General features: G+C 36.5%; 1 protein-coding gene across 1 annotated transcript in view; it reads left to right on the top strand.

Moving 5' to 3' along the window:
* The first annotated feature begins 1,169 nt into the window (after positions 1 to 1,169).
* Positions 1,170 to 20,934, top strand: part of KCNH8 (potassium voltage-gated channel subfamily H member 8) — a 401,588-nt gene continuing 381,823 nt past the window's right edge. Inside the window, exon 1 of the mRNA XM_079115168.1 lies at positions 1,170 to 1,422. Coding sequence (XP_078971294.1) covers positions 1,347 to 1,422 — 76 coding nt within the window. The 5' untranslated portion in view covers positions 1,170 to 1,346. The remainder of the gene's footprint in view (positions 1,423 to 20,934) is intronic.

Here is a 20,934-nt window from a genome sequence, read left to right as displayed (position 1 = left end):
ATTTTCTCTAGAATCCAGGCTCTGGGTGTTCCCTCCACTTCTCGCAGAGTTGAGCAGCAGATTTGGGCAGCTTTTCTAGGCATAACGTTGGTAAAGAGGGAGTCCCCGCGTCATCAAGAAGGAGAAGGGCAGAGAGACCACTTTCGTTTTCTAAGACACCTGCGGTTCCTGGAGCTAGGCCAGGCTTTCTTCTTGGAGGTGTCAGTCTTGCGGGCAGCTTTTTATTGGAGAGGGGCGGGGAGGAAATCGGCTAGGGGACTTGTATTGAAGGTGTGTTTGCAAGGCAACCTTACTTTTTTGTGGTATTTTGCAAATCAATAAAATAGCAAACTTTTCTTGAAATGCTTTATTCACATTTCACGAAGAGTGGGAAACCATCCATTGTCCATTTTAAAGGCTCCCCCCTTTTAGTGTGGGATGGGATGGGAGGCCAATGGTATTTGGAGGGAGGTGACTGAAACACCACTTTTTGAAGCTCAAGGAGAGACTGAAACCCCTCTGCGCTTTGGGCCAATTCCCAGGTTAAAAAGACCCTGGTGACTGGGAAGTGGGGTGCGCCACTAACTTGAGCTGCCCTACTCCTGTAGCGTGAACTCGCAATGGCAGGTGCACCGGAAAGGGGCCAACTCCCCGCTTCTCTCCGGTGTCCTTGGCTGCCTCTGCTCCCTTGGACACCACTGGGGGGCCTCCCCCTCCCAAGTTCTAGGCGGAGGCCGTTTACCTGCCGGGACCTGTCTCCTCCCCTTCAACAATACCACACCCACGAGACTCGTCTCCCAGGGAGAGGGCCAGAGCGGGAACAAAGGGGTCTTTGTTCCCTGGCTCCTGGGGGGCGGGAGTCGCGCACGCTTCCTGACGCCCCTTGGAGACCCAGAGGCTTAACTATACAGCTTCCCCCAGATTGGGCGCAGTCCTCCACGACCCTAGAACCTTAGGTCAGGGCGCGGCGCCCTGGGCCGCCGCGTGCTCTTTCCGGGAGGGGAGGTGGGGGACAGGCACCGCGCGGCGGCGCCTGGCGGGCACAGTAGCCCGCGGAGGGACGGTGGGGGGGTTTCGGCAGCTGGCGGAGGTGGAGGGGGCGGGAGAGGGAGCCTGCGCCGGGCTGAGCCTGGAGGTGCGGGGCGGGCTCGGAGAGCGCTCGCGGGGCGGCTCTTGCCAGGGCAGCAGCGTCTGGAACTCGCTCTCTCTCTCCATCCATCCTCCTCCTTCCCTTGATCAGCCCCATCTCCAAGCCAGGCCCCCCTTCCCTGCTGTCATCACGTTCCCCTTCTCCCTTCTTGGCACTTTCCTTCCCAACCATCTTTCTGGACAAACTTTGATGGAGAATTTCACACCACGCTGGAAAAATGCCGGTTATGAAAGGATTACTGGCGCCCCAGAACACCTTCCTCGACACCATTGCCACCCGTTTTGACGGAACACGTAAGTCTTACACTTGAACGAGTTGCCTGATATTTTCAGAGAATGATTTTTATCTTATTCATTACTTTCGCTCCTACCTTTCTTTTTTGCACCAGAACAATGAATTTCCTTCTGTTCTTGCCAAGGTGTCTTTTGTGAGGAGAAAATTTTCCCCCTCCGGTGATTCGGTATAGTATTAACAGTTTGGATTGATGTAGTTGATTCTCTTGACTTCCTGGGTTTGTAAGGCTGTAAAACAGCCTGAAGAAACACCGACGCCTGTGTTCACTGTGGGACCTGTATTTTGGTACAATTTTAGGAAATTGGTTGAAATTCTACCAGGTGAAAATTGGGATATTGTGCTCCTTATCTTTCTAGAGTTTCAAGGCTTCCGAGGTTGGAGAGTTCCGAATGTTCTATCGTGGAGCTTCCTTCCGAGAGGTTTTTCGGCTTGACATGATTTCCCATCTGAGTTTTAAGAAGTGCAGACTAGAATCAGGATTGCCAAGTGTGAGCTTTCTGTAGACTTCGAAGTGTTGTGAGTTTGTCAGAATCTTCATTCCTGATTTTTTTAGCTAGAGTACCATACCTGAAATTAACACTCTTAACACTCAGAGACTAACCAGGAAGGAGTAGCTGACTATTATAAAAGCTGATCAGATCATAAGAGAAAGTTTTAATATTTTTTTTTTTTTAATATTTGGCTTGTTTAAATTGGCGTGGAAAAAAAAATAGATACAGTGTTGTGTGGATGTTTGGAGACTGTTCTGAATCTAGTGGTTCTCTTTCAGGACCACGGTCAGGTCCCCTCTCTCTTTCCCAGGTTTCTGAAACTCTGTGCTTGAGCCTGGAGAATCTTCCCAGAATAGCCCCAAAACAGGAGTCTGTACTACCACCCCTAAAAATGCCCTGAGTTGCTTCAACGATGATATCTACTTTTCTCCTACCTTATGCAGCTTCTGTGTACTTCCCCCACCACACACACTTTTTTTTTTTTTTTTTTTTTGGTCTGTTATACAAGACTCATAAATAAACTCGCTATTTCCAACAGCTTTCTTAGTGGTTCAAGTTCCATTGTTTTTACTACGACTGTGCATTTCTTAGAGCTAATATGAGAGAATGCATCTAATTCTATTTCCACTCCAGTGATCTAGATACATTTTCCTTTGGGATGTGAAGCTAGTCTTGGATTTCTATTCTTTTGGAATTGTTGGACAAGTTTATATGAGAGAAAAACAAAACAGTTTGATTTTGTTCAGTTTTTATTTTTTACATTCAGCCTAATTATAGTTGGTGTGGATGTTTGGTTCATTCTTCCAGTGTTTTTTCTTTAGGTTTTTGTCCATTCCTTTTCCTTTTATATTCTCCTTCTGTCTGACAGTATGAGTGATTAGCAATACTATTAGATGTCTTGCTTCTTTAGTCAATAATAATAAAAAAAATTGTTGGGAAAGTTCACACACCTTGCCACTCCCACTCCCACCAATGCCCAAGTACCACCAATATTACCACAGCTCTCTTTAACTGTACACAGTTACATGTACTACTATTTAAAATCTGAGAAATAATCAAGTTCATGTGGATGTTGGTTCTTGAAAGTTGAACTTTTAAAACTAAGAGGCTCTAAACATTGATCTTGAATGCATCTCTTGAAAATGAGGTAATTGGAAAATGGTAATTGCTTATCTCATTGTCACTTAAAGTTGAATGAAGTGCAATGTGTACTGAATCTTCCCAGCAGAGTCCTGGGAATTATTGCAGAGACACATTTAAATATCAATTGCTAATGAAAGAGGCTTTAGATCATCAGTGTGTGGATATCTTGTCCTCTTTCTGACTCTCACCATAACATGATAACAGGAGGGCATGCAGGGAGAGAGGGATGTATGTATATGTGTTTCTATTTTAGCTGTGCATTAATGTTAATAAACAGGAAGTCAGGAATTTCAAATCCTTATTTGAGAAGACCTCCTCACATATAAATGTTTATCATAATTTAAGAAAATCTAAACTCTGTGGGAAGGAGATGAGGTTTGGTTCATGTGCCATAGAATTTAGAGAATTCCTAGAGGGATCTAGTTTGTATGAAATCCATCAATCAGTGAAATAGATTTCAAAGTAATGAGTAAGATAAAAGTTTATTTTGGCAAGATTTTGTTTAAAAAATTTAATGACTATATCTCCTTTAAAGAAGTCTACTTGAAATAATGTTATTTTCTTATTTTTTTTTTTAAGTTGCAGGATGACTTGAATCATCTGAAACTTAAAGAACTTAAGCAAATTTTTAGCCACACATTTTGCTATATCTAGAATCATGAGCATACCATTTCTCCAGCTAGATATTTAGTTTATCTCATTATGACATCTTTTCTTACTGACATGATTTTTATTAAGCATTGTTACTACCTCTAAAGTTCTTTTTCCCATGATTATTCTTTTTCTCTTGATTTTTCAGTAGCAGTCATTTTGTTTTTGCCAGATAAAACTATTTGTAAATTTTAAACTCTCAAAACTCCACCCACTCAAAAAAAACTAAACTAAAAAATGAATATTGTCTTCATGCTCAACATGGATTGTGTTGACTTGCTCTATTTTCTGCTTTATTTATGAGGTACATTTTGTAGTCATGCTTATTTCTTTTTTAAATCTTATTTTGTACAATTTTAAAGAAAAAATAAGAGCAAACAATATACCTGGCTAACCTAATCAATGTGCAGTATTATTATTAGCTTTATTGATTTACTATCAAATGGAAAATAATAAAACAATTTAAGACATCATCTAGAAATCCAGCCAGGAAAAATAAACATGTGATTATATTGAAACCTATAACATAATCTTTCTAATTTATCAGTTGTGATAGTATCACAGAGCAACATAAAAGAAGTTAATATATTTTATCACCTAGTGACACTTTGTGGCTTTACATAATAAGATATTCTTTCCTTTTAATATTTATGAAGTGAGTTCTTAGGTTTGAAAGACGTTTGTGGACCATTACATTAAACTATTTTTTTCTTGATATATGATACAATTTGTAAATATTATTGGAAATCATAAATATTTTTATTTATAAAATTATCACTATAATATGTTCTTCTGGTTTGTCTTTAATTGAAGTATAATGTGACAGAAAAGCTAAAGATCTTTCAAATGTTGAATATGTATACCCCATTTAAGGGGAAAAAGTAAACCCAATGAATTTTATTAAGTGACATGTAACAACATTTTGCATTTGAAACACTCTAACACACACACACACACACACACAAACACAATTTTATCATTTTGGATTCCATATAGTTGACTCCTACATAGCTTTTTAGAAAATGTTTAACACATGAAAAAATCTTTCTAAAAGAGTAGACTTTTGTTGTAAGTATTAATCTATATGAAGGGAAAGTATAATAAAACACATAAGTACATATTTGAAAAAATAGTTCTTTAGTACAAATATTTGTCACAGGATTCCTATTGAGAAAAAAAAACACATTTTTTTTTTCTTTTTTTGAAGAATATAAAACTTTCAAAGAAAAGTGTCCATTTTCAAGCATAATAGTGCATTAGCCTACATTTCCTGGCCATATCAAAATTTAGCCTTCTTCTCCTTTGGGGTTACTAAGACAAGATTTAAGTTTTAAAGGAAGTTTGTAACCCAATGTACTACTTCAAGGAAATGCCAGTTAAAAATATTCAAAGTGATGGTGGTTTAGAAACTCATTGCATATATTTTGTGTACTCTTGTATAACCCTTTTGAATTTCCTAGGAAATTGGTTAAAATTAAAATGCACACTTACAGAGACCATAACTCATAGCTTTTCTTTCCATCTCTCTTAATGTTAGAGGCATAGGAAGGATAATGCACCCAATGTGGGAAAAAGAGGAAAGAATAAGGTGGGACAGTGGAGTTCTTTCTGTGTCTTAGCTATTTATGGTTTGAAACATGTTATCCAAGATGTTTAGCCAGTAAAAATAAAGAGCTCTATGGATCTGTAGGTAAAACGGTATTGCATGAATATATTCAGGGAACTACCTAGCACTGCACAGATATCACCCGCCAGTGGAAATTTGTAAAGACTTGTTTCTTATAGGCTCTTGGTAGTCTCTTGTTCCTATTTTTTATGTTTAGGAACTACGTTCCAGTATTAGTGTTCTACTTGTGATAATAAATTATCACAAACTTCATGGTTTATTATCTCACTTTCTCCCTAGGTCAGGTATCCAAGCACAGATCAGATGGGTCTTATCCACAGAATTCCATAAGACTGTAAGAAGGTTGTCAGATGGGACTGTGGTCTCATCTGAGGCCCAAGGTCCTCTTCCAACTGTGCCTGGTTGTTAGCAGAGTTGAAGTTTTTTGATTGATGTTCCTGTTTTCTTGTCAGCTGTCTACCAAGGAATTTCTCAGCCATTAGAATCTTCCATCAGATTTTTGCTATGTGGCATCTCCCATACACTCTTAGAACAGAAGAGCTTACTTCTTTAGACCAGTGGGGTGTGTGTAAGAGGGGGTGTCTCTCTTTTAGAAGTTCACCTAGGTCATCTCTACTCAAGTTAATCTCCCTTTTGATGAACTCAAAGTCAATTCATTAAAAATCTTAATTGCATCCTTAACCTCTGCTGTATCCATCAAATCCACATGTTCTCTGCACACTCAATGAGAGAAGGAATTGTAGAGGGTATGTACACAAGGAGGTGGAAATTTTGAGAGCTGTCAATAGAATTCTTCTGGCCACCCTTGCTGTCTCCTAATATTGCTGTACTATAATGCAAAACATAATGCTCTCACACTTGTTCTTCTATGAAGCAGATTTTTGAGCACATTCTGTAATTCAGTATGCAGAATACTCTACTGAGTTTACGTCTGAAATCTTTGGGAACATAAGGCCACACTTACTGGAGGGTTTTCCTTCACATCTGGTGATGGCATATGTGTAAATCTAGCCTAGTATATTTTCAGTCTCCTGTGCTGTCATTCATTTTTCTTTTTCTGATCTAGATGAAATGTGGTAGATATAGAAATATTTTCAGAATATTGACCTTGGTCTGTTTTTAGTTAAGAAAGGTTGTGGAGGTCTGTTGGTCCATGTACAGATACTTCAGATTACACTGCATGGGGAGTCCAAGAATGTGGTACCTGTGAAGACTTGCACCCAAGATAGATCCCTGCACTTCAAGGTGACTGTGTCTACCTCTTTAACTGTATTAATCAAACTATTTCCAAGCCAACCATATGGACTCATATGAAACTGCTCTTCTCTCTGTTTCTCATGCTTCTGACCATGTTTCAGATTGAGAAACTTCCCACAATACACTCCTGCTTTAAGGTCAGCTGTGTTAAACTAATTTTTTTTTTTTAATTTTAACTTTGCTCCGAGTAGGTATACTATTATTTTACTGTTACTCTCTTAACTATGTAAATGAATTCTTGCCCTCTGAAGGATTTATCATAGGGACTGTCATGATTACTGCAATGAACAAAGTATTTGACTTATAAGAAATGGATATGTCTGAATGTGTTCCTTTGATAAGATATACAAATATTAAAAAGTTGTTTTGTCTTTAAAAAATAACACCAGATAATTTTGTTTTGACATCATCATATAGATAAAATGCATACCTAATATGTTAAGAATATTATGCCCACAGTTCTAGGCTCTAGAATTTGGCATTACCTTCAGACCAAAGGCCGGGGCATAAGACCTCCTATTGCCAAGTAAACCAGCAAAGAACACAAGACCTTTGCATAAGTATGTTGAGGGCCCAGAGTTACAAGTGTCTGAGATATCCTGAACTCAACAGACTTCTGGGAGGGGTACGTTCTCTTTGGAGAAAGGTATTCTTTTTCATTCCGTCATTCCCTCAATACTGTTTAATGAACACTGACTATATACAAAGTCAGTATACCAGGATCTTTGGGAGATGTCAGACTTATCTTTTTCTCAAAGGGGACAATAAAACATACACAAATTATCATAATGTAGGTTTCCAATAAGAGCAATTCAGGAAGTACCAACAGAGGGCTGTATACATTTTGGTGAGGGAGAAATAATTTCTGTGGGGGAATGATCTGGAGGGCTTCATATAGTAAGTGAGTTTTGAGTTGTCTTATATATCATAGGACCAAGAACAACATTCTATTTCCTGTTCTAGTTTCTGCAGCACTTGGCATGGAGGCTTATAAGGACCTTCAAGGAAAATATATAATTTAGAGTGTGTGAAGGGAGCAAGATTGAGGCAAGAGGACAGTGGAAACTGGTCAGACCAGATGTAAAAGGTCTTTTTGAAAAAATGGGGCATGTTAATCATACAGAATGGTGGGTATCATGGCATATTCATGCCTTCACCTAACATTTTGATCAGTTTTACTCCCCATTACCTCCCCTTGTCCTTCCCACGTCCCTCCCACTTATCCCCTTTCTTTACTCCAGTGGTTGCCCGTCCACTTTCATGAGAGAACTTTTTTCTTTTTCTCCTCCTACTTCCACAAATGAGAGAAAGCATACAGTCCCTGTCTTTCTGAGTCTGGCTTATTTTGCTTAACACGATGCTCTCTGGTTCCATCCATTTTCCTACAAATGGCATAATTTTTCTCTTCTTTGTGACTGAATAAAACTCCAGTGTGTATGTATACTACTTTTTAAAATCCATTCATCTGTTGAGAAACACCTAGGCTGATTCCATAACTTGACTTGTGCTGTGATAAACATGTGTGTGCACATATCTATAAACGATGCTGACTTGAACTCTTTTGGATACGTACTGAGGAGTAGAATGCCTGGGTCATATGGTAGCTCCATTTTTAGTATAACATTCAGTTCTCCCAGCACCATTTGTTAAAGAGGCTGTCTTTTCTCCAGTATGTTTTAGTCACTTTGTCAAGAATCAGGTGTGTGGATTTATCTCTGCATCTTCTATTCTATTCTATTGATCTTCATGTCTGTTTTTAGGTCAGTCCCATGCTGTTTTCATTACTATGGCTCTATAGTATAATTTAAAATCAGTATGGTAATCCCTCAAGCATTGCTGTTGCTTAGGACAGCTTTGGCAATTCTGGGTCTTTTTGTAGACAGTCTTTAAATCCAGAATGCATTGTTATATTATGCCATCAGACAGCCATGTCATGGTAAGAAGTATCATGCCACCAAGGACTGGTCTAAAAACTTTCAAAACTCTTAACATTCCCATATTCTATACTTGCAAGCATAATACAAAGAAATGTTGACCTAGAGAGTTAAGACATTTCTGCTTACAAACTCTTCTAATAATACTTATATGCGGACATGAGTTCCATAGTATGTGGTAGAAATTTTTGTGTTCATTTTCCTAGGAATGTCTATTTTCTCTTAGGAAAATATTGATTTCCCATCACATAGCTGACTACCCTTCTTCTCCAGGGCTGTTCACCCCTGCATTTTACCACAGAATTATGTCCGTGATGAAGAAAAAGAATTGAGTCTGTCCTGCGAGTTGATTGGAGAAATGCCACAGGAAAAAGGCATGGAATTACAACCGCTGCAAAGATAATAAAGTTCACCCTGGCAATGTGTGTTTGCTGATATCATCTAACTACTAAGTTTCTAATCCATTTTTGGTTTAGCGGAGCCAACAAACAAAACAGATGATTCTTCAACTTTACCTACGGCATAGTTCAGATTTAGCAACTGAAGCAAATGAAGAGCTTTCTCAGTAATTTAAACAGTCAAATATAGTTCTTGGCTTATAAATTCTCTGGAAGAAATATTTTGCTTTCTTTTATACTTGTTAATGCAGTTGTTATCTATCTCCCTTAACCCTTCGAAATTCATATGTACCCAGATGAACTAATAATCTTTTGTAGTCTATCAAACCTATTTGTCTTATTATTTTTTTTCTGGTCCCTATCAGTACATCACCCACCCAGTTCTTCAAGCTAGAAATATGAATCAGTCTTGACTGCCCACACATCTAATTGGTTAGATGGTTATCAAATCCTTGATATTTTGCTGCAGAAATGCCCTAATTTGTGTCTTCATCTCCTTCACTGCTTCTGCTTTAATTTAGATCCTTCCTTTCTCAGCTACACAAATGCAAGCCTCCTCTAACTAGACCCCTGTAGCCGTTGGTCCTTTCTGTCACTCCCACCACTACCCCTTCAGTTTCCATTGTCTGAAGAGCAATTTCTGTTAGAAGCAATAGGACAAGTGAGTCAGGTAACTTTCCTGCTTGAAGTCATCCATTGAGTCTCTGCTACCTCTCAGATAAGGTCCACAGTTCTCACTGTCATCTGACCCCAAGGTGATTCCAAGGTGGCAGACATACTCATCCTAAATCCCCTGTTCATTCATGCCTCTGGGACTCCCAAGTTACCTTGAGAGAAAGATGGCTTTTGTCCTGCAGATGCCTTTTGTTCCAGAAGGTTCCCTTCTGTGAGGTACCAAGTAAAGTTGGGTGACATTTCCTTTGTGCTTTCACATGACCTTGTTCATCCCAAGGATTAGTTCTTAAATGTGCTGCAGTTATATGCTTCCATCTTCCAATGAGGAACTCCCTGAAACTCTGTTTTGGTTCATTTTGTATTCCATTCTCTCAGGTTTGCACTTGGAACAGTCCTCATTCAATAAATATTTGCTTAAGTGTAAGAATTTCAAGTTCCTTGAAGGCCAGGGATGTTGACTAAACACCTTTTTTTCCCCCCTCCAGTGGCAACTAGTCTTCCTATTATTAAACAGTATGTCATTAGATTTAGTTTTGAAGATTAACTGTAGACTAGCTTCCACCCCTCACCACTTCATTTTCACATGGTTCCAACACTGATTTGCTTCGTTAAACCCTAGTGATAATAGTGACTACTGCCCTGGGTATGTCTCCTGGGGTAGTCTATATTGTACTGGTGCTTTATCACTTCTACCGCGGCTCCAAATCTATGTGAAAAGCACCTTCTTTTTAAGTTAAAAGTTGGTAAAATTCAAGCTCAGAATTCTACTGCATCACACTAGCCTGTGATTTTTCTACTATAACCTGTGATTTTCCTACTATATAACACTGCCTCTGAAATGTTTGTATATTAAATATAAACAAACTGGGGTAATCTGTGGTATCATTTCTAGTTTCTAACTCTTTCAAAAGGGATTTATATTTTAATGTTCTTAGCTACTTCTAGTTAATGTGCTGGTTTTTTCCCCCTTGCCGATATATTATGCTTTAAGTACTTGTCATTTAAGGAGTGTTTTAAAATGGTATTTAAGACATAAATCTGGAACTACTAAATTCATTCACTGTGCAAAGCAGTTTTGCTCATCAAAGAAAATCTGCTGTCCATTTTTTTTTAAATAAAGAAATCCATACTCTGAGATTTTGATGCTTAGTATTTGCTGACTTTAGTACTTCCTTGTGATTTTTTTTTATTGTGAAGCTAATCTCTCTGTGGAGATATTCTAATTCTCATAGCTATTATAGTGACATCATTTTTTATTTTTAGCTTGTCAGGGTCTTATAAGGGAAATTCTTCTAGCTATTTTCAGTTTGCTTTCACAGGGAAGAATATATTGTCCAGTGTCAGGTACTGTTGACGTCTTTTAACAGAATTCACTTATCTTTTCCCCACAATGAATTTACAGGAAGAAATAAGTGTACTTTGCTCTCCAACTCTCAAATCTAATCCAAAGCTCTTTTTTTTTTTCTTCAGGTTTTCTTTTGTTCTATTAAGTCTTTTAGACAGATGTCCTTATTGCATTTGTCGCTCCAAATGAGTTTCTTATTCTAGTTATGGAACTAAAGAGAGTTAAGACCAGAGCACTTATCAGCCTTACCCTGTTCTATTTGATTTTCTAGAAGGAAGGATCCACATAAGAAATTTAGATGTTATCAAAATATCAAATACCCAGTTTGATAAGAAGTAGACTTGTCCTTAAATATGGTGTTTCTGGCTATTCATTCAATGGTGAGAATCATGTAGGAGATAAAATGGGCAAGCTTTTAACCTTAACTCTTAAGTAAATGTTTCTGCTGTGATTCCATGAATGATGGAAAAGAGGAAGGGTCTGTGAGAAAGAGCTTTGGTGTTGTATTAATTTGGAACAACTTCTGTTGGACTACATCTCAATGATCTGAAAATGACCCTGTCTTCTCTCTTAACAAGTCTGTGGTTTCTGATTTTAGGATACTGAATTGAACACCTGTGGTTCTTTTCTATGTGTACTTGATTTATATCATTATTAATAAATTATTATCTTCTACATAATATTATTTGAAATATATTATTGGTGAATATTTCAGTCTTACTATAAGTGAAGCTTAACATTATTTAATATATTTAGAGATTATTTGAATTTCTTTTTTAGTATGTGTTCACATTCTTTGTCTTTTATTTGCCATTTCCATATTTGATATCTTTGAGTTATTCACATCATATAAAATACAAACAATGACAACAATAACAACAACAACAACAAAACCCCAGAACTTTCTTAGTAATGTGAATTGCTGATTTTTTTTTTTTTTTTTTTTTTTGCACAATTTTGGTTGGGTCTTTGACATTTATGTAGCTGAATGAATCAATTTTTGTTATAATTTCTAGAATTTGTATCATACCTAGAGATGCATTTACTATTCTGAAACTATTTTTCAAATGTACCTTATAGTTTCATTTTGTGTTTTTGAGTATTCTCCTTTTCTCCTTCATTAATAAATTCCATAAGCTGATCTATTGAGTTTGATGTAAGGATCAAACTATAGTCTTTATAGATTCTTATCCAATTTTTTTCTAACAATTCCTTTTTCCTATGATAATTTAAAATGTTGAGTGTATCCTATTCTCTGTAATTCTATTTTTGAAACTTATCTATCCTATTACACTTATCTATCTTTTCCTTTATATGTCAGTATCATCATTTCAATTTTAGTATATGGTATGTCTTTAAATAATCAGTCTCAAAATTTTTATTTCACTATTGTTTTTGCAGAATTTTACTTGGCTAATTATACTTATTTAAAAGTCTATAAGAACTTCAGAATCAGATTATCTAGTTGAAAAAAATCGTGGTGGTAATTTTAATGAAATATTCTATAGGAAAAATGATACTTTTATGAAATTCACCATTCATATATAATAAATTGCTAGGTATTTCTATCGTTTACATCTTTTTGAAGCATTCTCAGTAAAACCCTTATACATTTCCTGCTTATTTTACTCCTGGAAATTTTGGCTTCCTAATTGTTATGTGAAATGGAATCTTTTTTCACTTCTTTTTTTACTTCAATCATGTTAGTTTCTTGGAAGGCTATTGACTCCTGTATGTTATTATTTTTTTAACCAGCAAGCTTACTGACTTTCTCCTATCTTTTGTAATAATTTTGAAGTTTGATTCTTGGGGTTCTCAGATAATAAATAATACTGGTCTCAAATAATGTAAGTTTTATATTCATGTTTACAATATTTACAACTCTTAACCTTTATCTCCCTACTTTTTTTCCTATTGTCTAGTTGCTTTGCTGTTTTAAGACAAATGTTAAACAATGGTAGGCATCAGTAGAATAGTGGAAAGGAATGGGAGCGAGGAGGGAAGGGAATAGGGAGGTCCTGGGAATGAAATTGACTGAAGTGTTGTGTGTATACATGAATACGGCACAGTGAATCCCACTATTATGTATGTTATGATGCACCAATAAGAAAGAGTTTTGAAATGGTGGTCATAAAGAAAATCCTTCCCCTTCCTAAATTTAACTTGAACACATGTTCACTGACCCCCTATGTTTAGGATTTTTTACGTATATATGAAGCATATTTATTATATAATATTTGCATTTTTTTCTCTTATTGTACATGTGAGTTATTGGATTTTGATGAGGGAATCACATGTTTATAATTGTGCTGATTAAAATGTAATCCCATCTGGCTTAGAATTTGCACCAGGCTTTTCATATTTTAATAAAGTATTATTAATTGTTGCATTAAGACAAAACAAAAATGGGTTGGTAGATCTCCATTTAGTTCTGACAGCTTTGGCTATGGCCTTATCTATCAGTGTCTCAGATGCCTGTGTAGTGAATACCTCTTAAATGTGTGCTTAAATCTGAAATATGGGCAGTAATAGCATGCATTTTTTGTCCTCTTTTCAGAAACAAAATGTATCTGTCTTCCTAGAAGAGCATGCATATTGTCTGCCAACCAGTAGTACCATAGACTGTATGAATCTACCAGGCCATAGACTAGTGCAGGCAATAGGAAATATGAGAAATTATAGCTTAACAAGAAATGTATGTAGAATATATTTATATTTTTGTCATTTAAAAAAAAAGTTTTACAAAAAACTCCTGGCATTATTGACTTTACAAAATGAAAAATTTGTTACAAAATGTTAAATTTCCATTTCTTAAGGAAGTTTCATGATGAAGACAATGTTGACATTTATATACTTTATGGGTGCTCACTTTGAGGCAAAATCACTACCACATTAAAATAAGAATATATAGGCCAGACGTGGTAGCACAGGCCTGTAATCCCAGCAGCTTGGAGACTGAAGCAGGAGGACTGCAAGTTCAAAGCCAGCCTCAGAAACTTAGTGAGGCCCTAAGCAACTTAGTGAGACCCTTTTTCAAAAATAAAAAATAAAATGGGCTGGGGATGAGGCTAAGTGGTTAAGTATCTCTGGGTTTAGTCCCTTGTACTCCCGGCCACACACACACACACACACACACACACACACACACACACACAAAACAGAATATACAAATATGCTGCCTAAACATCATCATGCTTTTAAAAAACAAGTTCCTAATTTAAGAAGAGTGTATGTGAAGATAATTCATTCTTCAGAAGATGTCTTGGACATGTTCTATGAAGCATGACTTCATTTACATCAAAGAACTACTTTTCTACGTGGATTTAATTCATTCTTTTTTTTGGTAAGGTTTTTAATTATATAATTTATATGCAATAAATATCACTCCTTTTAAGTGTACTATTCCATGAATTTTGTAAAGTATATACAATCAGGCCACCACAATCAAGATGTAGAATAATATCCTTATCCCCAAGGTCAATATCAGTCCCCAGCTTCCAGTACCTAGCAACTTATACTCTGTTTTCTATTCCTAGAGATCTGCTGTGTTTTGATGTAATATTAATAAAATCATACAAAATGTAGCTATTTGTCTGGTTTTTTTTTCATTTAGATAAATGATTTCACAATTTATTCTTTTTTCCCCCCTAAGGAATCAGTAATTCTACTTTATAGAATTTTCCTTATTTTTGATTCCAGGTTTTCCTATGCATGTAGAAAAAAAATGAAGCAAAATTTTGTTTCATAAGCAGAAGGTCTAAGACAGTACTAAGGCTATCAAAGTTTCCAGTGGAAATTAGGTAATTTTAATAATGCTTGAGTTTTTGCATCTAATTCTTAGGCTTCAGGTAAAGCATTTCCATGTTCATTTTGTGTGTTTTATATGTCATTATAAATGTTATTGTAAATTCAGTTTAAAAGGTCATTAAAGATAAAGTTAATGATTTTGTGGTGACATGATAAATATAATTTAATAGAACATACTATCATGGTAAAGATAATGTTATTCAATTAAAAAAAATCAGCCAGGTATAGTGGAGCACTCCTATAATCTCAGTAATTCAGGTGGTTGAGGCAGGAGGATCACAAGTTTAAGGCCAGCCTGGGAAAAAGAGTGAGACCCTGTGTCAAAATTCAAAAAGATTAAAAAGGACTGGGAATGTAGCTCAGTGGTAGAGCACCCTTGGGTTCAATCTCCAGTACTAAAAAAGAAAAAAAAAAAAAAAAAAAGACGGAATTTTAAAAAATTTATCAAGTGGAAATAGTCTTGGGTTTGGTATGTTGTGTATATAATTCATTTTTGTTCCCCCCAAAAGGTGATATTCTATCAATCACTATAAGAACTATAGTGACATAATTACCAAATATTTTTATATCTGAAGAATTAGTCATTCCATTATACGATTAATGATATTATATTCCAAAAAAAAATGTTCGTCATGGCAGTACAGAGTTCCTCTTTTTACTGACGGTCATCAGAATTTTGAAATATTTGAGCCTCCGAATTAATGGTGTAAACCAAGTGTCACAGGTGTTAATTTTTTTTACCCTAAACGAGCCTGTTTTCCTTTCGTTTTGTTTAAAACAAATATTTAATCAAATAGTTAATCAAATCACTTAAACAAAATACTTCAACTTTTAAACCTTGCGAGTAGCAATTATTTGAAGCCAAACCTGCAGAGAAAAGACGAAAGGCGTCACTAGACGCACCAAAGACGAAGGTCAACGGGGAGAGGCAGGTGGTGGCGGAGGGACGCGAAGGGGTCCAGCAGCCCCTCTGCACCCAGACTGACCGGCCGACACACTGCGCCTCCGCCAGTACCAAAGTAACAAAGGCACCTCAAGAACATGTAACAGTGATTTGTTGGGGGAAAAAAAAATTCATAGAGCTGCAGAAAATCGGTAACTTGAGCCCAAGAAATGACACCTCAGACCCGTGCCAGCTCCCGCCGCCAGCAGAGCCGAGCCAAGAGCGCGGACAAGAGACCCATGGTCGGTGGATAAAGAAATTGAAAAATTAAGAAGAATTGACCGGTTTACAGGGCAAGGCTGGTTTTTAAAGGGCACAGAGTTGGTAGGGAAGCGTCTCAGTGGAAATAGATCCACAGTGGTCCCTGTGGCGAAGGTTTCCCTGGGGATGGCAAACCCCCATGGCAGACAGGCCCAAAGCCCTGTGCGAACCTGGAACCTGCCAGCAGGTGAGGAAAATGTCCCTGGGTGCTGGAAGCTGTCCCCTTGCAACTTGCACAGCTGTGAAAGGAGAGGGTGGGGACTGGGAACTCTTAAAGGAAGTTACCAGTTGCTGATGAAGTTACCAGTTGCAGGGAAGTTACCTGCAGCCCACGAAAAAAAAAAAAAATTCCCAGAGGTTGCCTGAACCCGAACCAAGACTGAAACAGCCACAAAGAACATTTAACCTGGACCATTCAGCCTTTGGATCCCAAGAGAAATAAATCCCATCTTACCTGGCACCTCATAGGAAGTATTGTGAAGACACTGACTGGCTAGGCAAGCATATCTGCACTCCAGAGCGACAGGGGAAACCTGTGGGGGCTTGGTCCCTAAGTGCTGAAAGTGGATTTTTTGGAAAGCCCCAGAGATCCAGAAGCCCAACAGAGATAGGAAGCTCCACAGCAATAAAGGGAGTGGCCTAAATTTCAAATACCCACCAACAGAGATCCAAAACCCACCAAAGTCCAAACCCCAGCAACTGGAAACTCCAGCCTAGAACTCTGCAATCAACCCCCATATTGGATTACACAGTTCATCAGTCTATCCCACCCAATACTGGGAGATTGGAAGCTGAGAGCCACTACACCCATCTAGTCAGGAGCACAAGGACGGTGGCCAAAAACTCAGAACCTAAAAAAAATATAAAGACTGAAAATCCATCCAGTACCCATTCGTGTTAAAAACACACCTAGCTGGAGAAGCCAGGAATGAAAATTACCTCAACATCACAAAGACTGTTTATGGCAAACCCAAAGCCAACATCATACTGACTGGAGAAAAACTAAAAGCCTTTCCTTTAAAATCAGGAACAAGACAAGGCTGTTTATTCTCGCCCTTCCTATTCAATGTAGTCCTTGAAACATTAGCTAGTGTGATCAGGAAAGAGAAGGAAATCAAAGGGATACAAATAGGAAAAGAAGAAGTTAAAGCTATTTCTGTTTGCCAGTGATGTGATATAGATCTAAAAGACCCAAAAACTACATCAGAGGACTTCTAAAGCTTATAAACGAGGTTATCAAAGTGGTAGGATACAAGATCGACACCCACAAATCAATAGCTTTCCTATACTCCAATAGTGACTCAGCTGATGAAGAATTAAGGAAAAGTACGCCATTCACAATCACCTTAAAAATAAGATACTTGAGAATTAACCTAACCAAGGAAGTAAAAGAACTCTACAATGAAGATTATAGAACACTGAAGAAAGAAATTAAAGACGACCTTGGAAGATGGACCTCCATGTTGAATAGGCTATACTACAAAAAACAATATACAGATTCAATGCAATCCCCATCGAAACACCAACGACATTCTTTACAGAATTAGAAAAAACACTCCTTAAGTTCATTTGGATGAATAAAAGACCTAGAATAGCCAAAGCAATATTGAGCCTGAAAAGTGACGCAGGAGGCATCACGATACTCTATCTGAAATTATACTACAGAGCTATAGTAACAAAAACATCATTTTGGCATCAAAATAGACATGAAGACCAGTGGAGCAGAATGGAGAACACAGAGACAAATTCACATTCTTACAGTCATCTGATAGTTGACAGAGTTGCCAAAAATATATTTTGGAGAAAAGACAGCCTTTTTAAAAAATGGTGCAGGGAAAAGTGGGTAACTGTATGTAGAAAAGTGAACCTAGGGTCATTTCTCTCACCCTGCACAAAAGTCACATCAAAATGGATCAAAGACTTAGGAATTAGACCAGAAACTTGGCATGTGCCAGAAGATAACATAGGGTTAAACTTCCATCATTTAGGTGCTGGCACTGACTTCCTTACCAAGACCTCAAAACTCAAGAAATAATGCCAAGAATCAATAAGTAGGTTGCCATCAAATTAAAAAGATTTTTGCATAGCAAAGGAAAGGATCAAGAGGGTGAAGAGAGAGAGCCTACAGAATGGGAGAAAATTGTTGCCAGCTACCCCTTCAATAGGGGATTAATATCCAGAATATATAAATATATAAAAAACTCAAAAAATTTAACATCAAAGCAAGCAAACAAACGACCCAATCAGTAAATGGGCAAAAGAACTGAAATAATCTGAGAACAGATATTTCTCAAAAGAAGAAACATGAATGCCCAACAAATATGTGAAAAAATGTTAATCATCTGTAGCAATCAGGGAAATGTAAATCAAAACTATACTAATATAACATCTTACTCCTGTCAGAATGGCAATAATTAAGAATATAAACAATTGTAAATACTAGTGAGGATGCAGGAAGAAAGGTATACTTGTACATTGTTGGTAGGACTGCAGGTTAGTACAATCACTCTGAAAAGCAGTATAGAGATTCTTCAATAAAAGTAGGGATGGAACCAAATGACCCGGTTATCCCACTCTCTGGTGTTTTCCCAAAGAGTGAAAGTCAGCATACTACAGTGATACATCCACCTCAAAGTTTATAGCATCACAAGTCACAATAGCTAAATTATGGAATCAACCCAGATGCCCATCAATAGATGAATGAAGACATTGTAGTATACATACACAATAGAGTTCTACTCAGCCGTGAAGAAGAATGAATTTATGGCATTTACTGGTAAATGAATGGAAATGGAGAACATCATGCTAAGGGAAATAAGCCAAATTGAGAAACTCAAAGCTTAAGTGTTTTCTCTCCTATGTGAAAGCTTGAGCAAAATATAGGAGTGGAGGAAGGAGGGGCAGGATATCATAAAGATATAGGGAAGATCAGTAGTATAGAAGAAGGAGATGAAGAGGCAGAGTGAAGGGGTGGGAAAAGGGAGGCAATGCAGAATGAATTCTTTAAAAACTCATGTGCGTACATTCCACAGGGAATCTCACCTTTATGTATAAGTAAAAAGAACCAATCAAATATAAATACATAGATTAGTGAAAGGAAGTCTAGCAGAATGGATAAAGGAGAATGGGGGAGAAGAGGGAGAACTTGAGAGAAAAGGAGGGGAAAAGGAGGGGGTTCATGAACTAAAATTGAATTACATGTGCTTATGATTTTGTTGGGATTAACCCAACCACAATGTATAACTGTAAAGCTCTAATTTAAAAAATAAAGTTAAATAATGAGAGCTTAAATTGTGTGCTTTACTTAATTTTTAAATTCTTTAATTTTTATTTGGAATGTTTCAACTTGAAAGAGTATTTTGGTAGAATTTCTACTTTTAATTAGATAAATTTGTATTCAGTACTGATATTTTCAGCATCTAAATTTGACATGCTAAGACTCATACAGATTCTTTTGTAGTAAATTATTGTATTTTGAAAATATTTTTGAAGGTAGTTACTCTAAATCGGGCAATATGAGAGGATCCATGAAGTATTTAGACTAAAATAGTTACACTTTCCCATACAAATAAATAGAATTAAAAATATTTTCAACACAGCAAAATTAGGGAAGGGGATTGAGATTATATTTTGTTTAGCAGAATTTACTTTTTATAGATTTTTTTCAGCAACCGTAAGAGTTTTTATCCATTAAGATTTTTATGGCTTATAGTGAGGAGTTAATTGAAGATGTTAACAATTCCAAATTTATTAACCATAAAATGTACCATTGAGGAAAATTATAGGCAGTTTTATGAAAAATTAAAATTAATTGTACTACATAGAAAATGTAGAAATAAATGTTTAAAAAAATACTGCATAGAAAAAGAGACTGTTTCTGGCTAATACCAGCAACTTTGTACAAGAGATACATATGACTATATACATGACTTAAATATGTGAAGATATAATGAAATATCATTGTTTCAATTTTCCAGTAAATGATTTTATTTTTCAGTAGCATATAGACATAATATATGTTATTTAAAAGAAGTAACTCTTAAGTTTCTCAAAATAGTTATGGAAAAATAAATTTTGTAAGTTCATCAATATAGTAAAATCAGTCAAAAATAAAATATAAATACTTGTAAATTATCATTTTATTCTTTAATTTCTACTTTCACTCTGAGAGAACTTGCTAGTCATGGTGTTTTATGTACTCAGGTTGACAAACTCCAGTTTCCTAAAATGAAACTTTTAAAAAATTTAGTTTTTATATTATCTTCTGAGGTAGGATGGTAAACTTCAGAAAAAAGACACCCCACAGGAAGGAAAAGGGAAGAGAATTGACATTGAGCAAGCAACAAGGAACCCAATAGTACACTCAGCATTAAATATGTTCATTTATTTAATCTCTATACTGCAGTCAGATGTTTTTATTCCTAATCTATGGAAATTGAAGCTTGGAAAGACTGAATAAATTGTTAATGTCACATACTTTGAAAGTACTGAAGCTGAAATTTATACACATATTTTTGACAATAGCAAGCTGTGTTTAATAAAAGGCAAAAAATTGAATCTAAATTGTAAGGCATTAAATTTATGATTAAGATCTTGATAGTCATGCTTAACTTCACTAAAAGACACTTACAAACTATTTTATGCTTTTTTATAAAAACACCATGGAGAAACTCAACCCAGTAAGTTGCAAAGTGGCAGTGTTTAATAAACAGTATTTACTGAAATGTCCAGAAATCAACCTCTCTTGTTAGAATAAAGCACCCAAAATGATTCTTTTTACCTGATGGGTCATGACCCACTAGCATTGGAGACGTCAGAGCTATGCCACAAGCCCAGAGGCTTGAAAATATTAGAACTGATTCAGAGTTAGTGGTAGAATCATATTAAAATGCATCAGTGGTTTCTTTAGGGATGGGTAGGATCTAGGGGGCTAAAATTACATAGGGATATACAGAAACTTTTTTTCCCCACTTTTTTTC

Source organism: Sciurus vulgaris (assembly GCF_902686455.1).
Source record: "Sciurus vulgaris genome assembly, chromosome: 16".
Classification (NCBI taxonomy): domain Eukaryota; kingdom Metazoa; phylum Chordata; class Mammalia; order Rodentia; family Sciuridae; genus Sciurus; species Sciurus vulgaris.
This window is presented reverse-complemented; position numbering and strand designations above follow the sequence as displayed.